This window comes from Gekko japonicus, unplaced genomic scaffold (genome assembly GCF_001447785.1).
Source record: "Gekko japonicus isolate JY-2015 unplaced genomic scaffold, Gekko_japonicus_V1.1 scaffold131, whole genome shotgun sequence".
NCBI classification, from domain to species: domain Eukaryota; kingdom Metazoa; phylum Chordata; class Lepidosauria; order Squamata; family Gekkonidae; genus Gekko; species Gekko japonicus.
Genome location: NW_015167061.1, coordinates 3,066,382 through 3,072,471, shown reverse-complemented (window position 1 = coordinate 3,072,471; position 6,090 = coordinate 3,066,382). Strand labels below are relative to the sequence as shown.

At 54.5% G+C, this 6,090-nt stretch overlaps 2 protein-coding genes across 2 annotated transcripts in view; both read left to right on the top strand.

Annotated features, from left to right (window-relative positions):
• RSG1 (REM2 and RAB-like small GTPase 1) overlaps nucleotides 1-3,195 on the top strand; it is an 8,545-nt gene extending 5,350 nt beyond the window's left edge. The window contains exons 2-5 of the mRNA XM_015412581.1: nucleotides 223-447; nucleotides 1,104-1,228; nucleotides 1,342-1,478; nucleotides 1,622-3,195. Coding sequence (XP_015268067.1) covers nucleotides 223-447; nucleotides 1,104-1,228; nucleotides 1,342-1,478; nucleotides 1,622-1,886 — 752 coding nt within the window. The 3' untranslated portion in view covers nucleotides 1,887-3,195. The remainder of the gene's footprint in view (nucleotides 1-222; nucleotides 448-1,103; nucleotides 1,229-1,341; nucleotides 1,479-1,621) is intronic.
• A 2,433-nt stretch (nucleotides 3,196-5,628) lies between these two features.
• The window catches only part of ANO7P1, a 14,530-nt gene continuing 14,068 nt past the window's right edge, over nucleotides 5,629-6,090 (top strand). The window contains exon 1 of the mRNA XM_015412580.1: nucleotides 5,629-5,659. Within this exon, the coding sequence (XP_015268066.1) occupies nucleotides 5,629-5,659 (31 nt within the window). The remainder of the gene's footprint in view (nucleotides 5,660-6,090) is intronic.

Genomic DNA, 6,090 nt, shown 5'->3' with positions numbered 1-6,090 from the left:
GGGGGGGCCCTGGCTGTCCCTCTGGGGAGGGTGTTGGGCGGGTGGCTGTCCCAGGTGGAGTTCCAGGAAGTGCAGCTCTGGAGGAGGAGGAGGAGGGGCCCGGGAGCCCCGAGCCCTGGCTGCGGGGGAGGGGCCTGGGAAGCCTGCCCGGGACCCCCCGGGGCGGGACTCCACACGGAGCAGCTTCCTCTGTGCTTGGATGGCACCATGGGCCACTGGCAGGAGGGCCCGCCGGGCGGGCGCACTCTCACAGAGACACCTTCCCCGGAGGTCCCTTTCCCTCTCGCTCCCCAGGGCTGCTGGAGAGACCGGCGCTCCCACCGCAAGCAGCCGCCGACATTGCCAGCTACAAGGTCTTTGTGTCCGGGAGGAGCGCGGTGGGCAAGACAGCTCTGGTGGCCTCCCTCGGGGGCCTGCAGGTGCCCTCCGCACACCACGAGACAACAGGTGAGGGCTGCAGGGGACCGGGGGGGGGGGCCGGCCCAGCAGCGGGAGGCCTGTCAGATGGGACACTGGTTGGAGGAGAGACAAGGGGAAACCTCTGAAGGGCTGTGCAAGGTCGGGGAAGTGCAGAGACCTCCCTTTGCTGAAGGCCAAGACTGGAACTGAAAGGCCATAAGGGGGGGGGGGGGGGGGGGAGGGGAGATACTGTGCAGCACAGAAGAAGCAGAGAAGGGAGGCAGAGAAGACAAAGAGATTCTTTCCTGCATTCTGGGTTGTTTGTGGTGTCATTCGTGTACTGGGTTTTCAAAATGCACAGTAGGGCAAATCCCGTATTTAATTGGGCTGCATACTGTGCAGACTGCTGGATTCGCAGAATCCTTCCTCAGACACTTGTGCCCAGTGAGGCATCCTGTGACGCTCCGAAACATACATACTTCTGCACCAACCGAAAGGATTCCCATGCAAAGCCATTTCAAGTATACTGTATGTATCTCATGTCATTTGGAGCCGATGGAATCACTGCTGTTTGTTGACTGGCACCTTGCTTTCAAGCACCTCTGAAATGCTGGGCTTCAGAAGCCCGCCTTTTTAGCACTCCCTGGACATCCGAGGTGGTGCCCAGGCAGGCGTTCAGGCTCTGTGAAGTGCTTGTGTTGCAGGGATCCAGACGACGACGGTGTATTGGCCAGCCAAGCTGCGTGAGAGCAGCAGACCGCTTTTCTTCAAGTTCACCTTCTGGGACTGTGGGGAGTCTGTGCTGAAGAAGTTTGATCACATTCTGCCGGTGAGGGAGGGGGGCAGTGAGAGGCTCCCAACGGCACCACGAGGGACAGGCAGGGGACCCGAATCAGGGGCCCTTCTCACAATGGATCCTCTTTGCTCTCCAACAACCCCCAGGCCTGCACCAAGAAAGTGGATGGCTTTCTCCTTCTGTTCTCCTTCACCGACCGGGCCTCTTTTGATGACTTGCCAGGCCAGATCTCTCGTGTGACAGAGGGAGCCAAGGCGGCTGTCAGAATAGTAGTTGGCACCAAATATCCTTTGATACTCGGGGGGGGGGGCATTCGACCTATGCTCAAAGACACTGTTCTTAAACATTTTATTTTTAAAGTATTTGGTCGAAGCCAGCTTCCTGTGTTCCTACGGCTTGGCATCCTCTTCCTTGACTCTCCTCCAGGTTTGACCAGTTTGCGCACACCGATGTCACAGAGCGTGATGTAGCCGCCTTCTGCCACACTTGGGGCCTGCCGGTGCTGCGAGCAAAGAGCGTCAGCTCCCCAGACGGCTGTGCTGGACTGTTGGACGTGGCTCACCTCCTGAACGGGCTGGCCGAGCACCTCTGGCGGCAGGACCAGTGGGCGGCGGGCCTCCTCCCCCCCAGCCCTGGCTCCAAAGACCTGGCTCTCCCTGCCCTCGCGGGCAGATCGGCAGACAGTTCCTAGAACAGCCAGTGGGCAGTCTGGATGGGCTGGCCTGAGGCACTACCTCCTTTAGGAGGTGGTGCCTGAGGACAGGAAGGGTTGCCATGGTGACCTGGCTCGAGGGCACCAAAATGGAGAGTAAGGGGGGGTGCTGGTAGGACCGTGGCTGGAAAAGAAGGTCTCGTTCTCACACTTTCTGTGACGTGCCTTAGAATCTGGGCATCTCCACACCTCCCGCTTCCCGAGCTGCAGAGCAGTGGTGTCACAGTCTGCAACCGATGGCAAGAGACGTGGGCTGTGTCCTCTCTCTAGGTTCCTTCCGTCCCCTTGGCTTTGGGACATGCCTGTCCGGGTGGGTGGGTGCTAGTGTTCAGGGTGACCAAGGCATAACGTTGCCTTGGTAACAGTGCCACCAGGCGGACCCCCCAACAGCCCTGACCTCCCGGCCCCCGCAGCACCTCCAGCAGCTGCCGCCCCTTGGCTTCTGGGCATCGCTCCCTCTCCCCCAGGGGACAAAAGGGGAGCCTGTGGTAAGGGTGTTCACCCCCCCCCCATGCAGACTGCTCTGCCAGGACGCCTCCAAAGAGAGAGGCAGGCAGGTGCCACCACGTGAGGCCTCAGTGGCGGTGAGCGAGGGAGGGGGGCGCCGCCGTGGCTGGAGCTCAGGGAGACCAGAGCCTGGGTGCCGCTCCTGAAGCCACGCCGCCCTCTGGCCTCTGGGGGGTCCCTCTTCAAGGGGCCTTGCCCTCCCCCACTGGAGGGAGTGTTCGACCCCGCCTGTAAATTGGCTGCCACCACTCTCATGGAGTACGTTTTGTGTTTCAGTGGCACCCTTGTTGCTGGGCGGCCTGTTGAAGCAGCATGCTGAGGCTACTGCTGGGCTCCTTTGCCTGACCTGGCCGACGGACGGACGGACGGACTGCCGTAGGGGGCTGGCTGAAGCACCTGCGAGAGCAGCGAGGGCGGAGTTCTTGGCAGCCGGAGAGGCCAGAGGGAAGGGCCCCCTCTGGGGCCAAGTCTTCCTTGCAGGCTGAGGGGGGCTGGGGACAGGCACGCGTTCTGGGCCGCGGCCTGAAGAGAGGTGGCAGGCTGGCACCGGTCCCTCACAGCCGCCTGGCATGCTCCTGGGCCCCCTGCAGGCTCCATAGTGGCTCCAGGGAAGCCTGTCTTGGAGCAGCTGCCAGGGCCTACGTTCCCCAGGTACCCCCAGGACCCCGTGATCGGGCAGTGGGATTTCGGAGGGGAGACCACGCCAGCGAGGAGCAGAGGGCGGTGCCTGGGAAGAAGGGCTGGAAGGCCTTGCCCAGAGCGGGAGGGGGCTCTGGGCTGGTGCGGCACCCCCCCCGGGGGGGGGGGGGGGGCGGCCTGAGACCAGGTGCCTGGGGAAGGCCAGGGGACCGCACACTCAGATGCGCAGAGAGACTCCTCATTCTGCTGGCTGGCCTACCTTTACTGTGCTCATTTCCCCTACATGTTTCTGAACTACAGTTGTTCTTAAACCGCTTCAATAAAAGTAGCTCATTACCCTGCCTGGGTCCTCGTGCCTCATTCGGTCACTTATAAGGGGAATCTTGCTGGAAAAGGAGTGTCTAAAGGGGAAGGGCTGGTGCTCCGGGCCCTCCCGAGGAGACCCATACCAGAGTGGTGGCAGCCATTAGAGAAAGAATGCAACTTTAAATGTGTTCTCAAAGTCCCCCCCCCCCCCCAATTCTGCTATTGGGAAGGGGGTTTTTTTTTTTTATATATTGAAAAATGATATTTAGCAGAGATAAAATAGTCCAGCAGAGCCAGAGTAAAATAATTCAGACTGAGAGTCCATGTGTGATTAAAATATAAAGTTTTTACTAAATTCTAGCATGGAGAAGGGTAACTGGGATGAAAATAACAACAGAGCAAAATCGGCTACATCTTTACTCTACAAAGACAAAACTAGAAGACAGAGATTATGGCTACTCTTCTTCTTCAGAACACCAAACAAAGAAGGGAAGAGAAGCCATAAAATGGTAATATACCTTGACACTTTAGTCCCAATCAAATCCCTAGATCAGGGAGAAAATTCCCAGGCTTTCTACATCTAAAGATGTTGGGTATTACACGTTAAAAACACTCAGTATATATGGGGTTAAATGTTTGTTTGTGTTGTCACAGGAAGTCACATGTGTTTTATTTAGCCAATGCTTGTTAGATGCTAGGAGCCCGGGAAAATTCTTCCTGATCTAGGAGTTTCATTGGAAGCAAAGTGTCAAAGTGTCTTAGCATTTTATGGCTCCTCTTCCTCTCTTTGTTTGCTGTTCTCAAGAAGAAGTACAGAAGCCATTATCACTTCTCTTCTAGTCTAGTCATTGTAGTGTAAAGATGTAGCTGTTTAGCTCTGTTGTTATTTTCATCCCCGTTACCCTTTCCCTATGCTAGAATGTAGTAAAAACTTTCTATTTTAAACACACATGGACTCTGGGTCTGAATTATTTTACTCTGGCATTGTTAAACTATTTTATCTCTGCTGAATTACAAGTTTTATTTTTCAAAACCCCAACATAAGAACATTGGTTACATGAGAAACATGTGACTTCCTGTGAGTAACATAAACAAACATTTAACCCCAGATATACTGAGTGTTTTCAACTTGTAATACCCAACAATTTATTTCCAGTTTCTGTCTCTTTCTCTCCTCCCTTCCCATCTAAAGTTAAATGTGTTCTCCAAGCCCTGCCAGCGTGCCCCCCGTCCTCTTTTCTTTCTCCCTTTCTCCATCCCTTCCTTCTTCCCTCTCTCTCTCCCTGCCTTCCTTTCTCATCCCTCCCCCATCTATTTGCTTCTATCTTTCTCTTTCCATCTCTTTTCATTTTTTCTTTCCACCTCTTTCTCTCTGTCTCTCTTAGACAAATAAATATCATTGGACAAATAAATATTATCAATATCTGTTTTTACCCTTTGTTTTTATTTTTGGCAGTTTCATTTAATGTTAATAAAAAGTAAATTTACATATTTTTCAATAAAATTGTGTGTATAATATTTGTTTATGTCTTGCGGCTCTCAAATATCTGATGTTTATGTGGCTCTTATGTTAAGCAAGTTTGGCTACCCCTGATATAGGCAGAGGGTGAACAGCAAATTAGCACACAACATTATTCATTAAAACAACTTCATTGCGTTGTCTGCTAATTTGCTGCTCACCCTCTGCCTATGTGTATGGACTGTTAATTTCCATTTCAATGTTTCTGAGAAAGTGTGTGCACACAAAAGCTCACACCTTGAATAAAACTTTGTTGGTCTTAAAGGTGCCACTGGACTCAGCACGGCTGCCCACCTGGATTTATTTTCTTTACGTTAGTTCTAGTCTGCCTCTGTGGAAACTCAGCAGCGAGATCAACAGGACAGGACTTCCATTAACTAATGTAACAGGATGAGGATTGTACGTAGGAGGCTCACACATGTAGCAATGGATAGTGGGTGCTGTAGACCACAGTATAGCCTCCGGTCCCTGTTCCTCTATGAAAGCATCTTCCTGAACCATTCTGATGTAGACCTATTGCCTCGGTCAAGATGCCCTGAATAATTCAGTGTGCAGAATGTCAGAAAAGGGGGAGCCTTCCTGGCCTCTGGTAGGAGGTTCCACAAAGCAGGGGTGGGGGGACGTGTGTGGGCAGTTACTGATATTGCCCATTTGCGGGGTGGCACATGCAGAAGGCCCTGCTCAGATGAACAAATCTGTCAAGGAGGATCGAATCAGGAGAGGCAGTCCAGGATGTGAAAGTCCGTGGCCATGGAGGACTTTGCGGGCCATAGCCAGAATTGTGAGAGCCGGACATGGTAACCCATCGGCAGTCAATGGAGTGACCGCAGAATCGGAGTAACGTCTGCATGTCCTGCCTACTCCAAGTGGGCTTCAGGGGCAGACCCTGAACTCGAACCACCTCGTCTGGGCGTCCCTGTGGGCCGGATCCAGGGCGGGGGCCAGATGGGCGGAGCCAAAGCCAGGGGGACATCCCCCGGGCCGCATGAGGTTCGAGGAAAGCCTTTCTTGCCGGCGCCCTAGTCACTCACTAGCATTGCTCCAGTGCAACCCCTCTCGGGTCTTGGGGGAGTCGGCAAGGGTCCCCTCGGAAAGCGGGGAGTGGGGCGGGACATAACGTCCTCTAGGGCCTGGGGCGCCGTGCTCCCTCTCAGCCAGGCAGGGGCGCGACAAGAAGGCCCCCGTTCGTTCCCCCCCCCCCCCCCCTCCGCC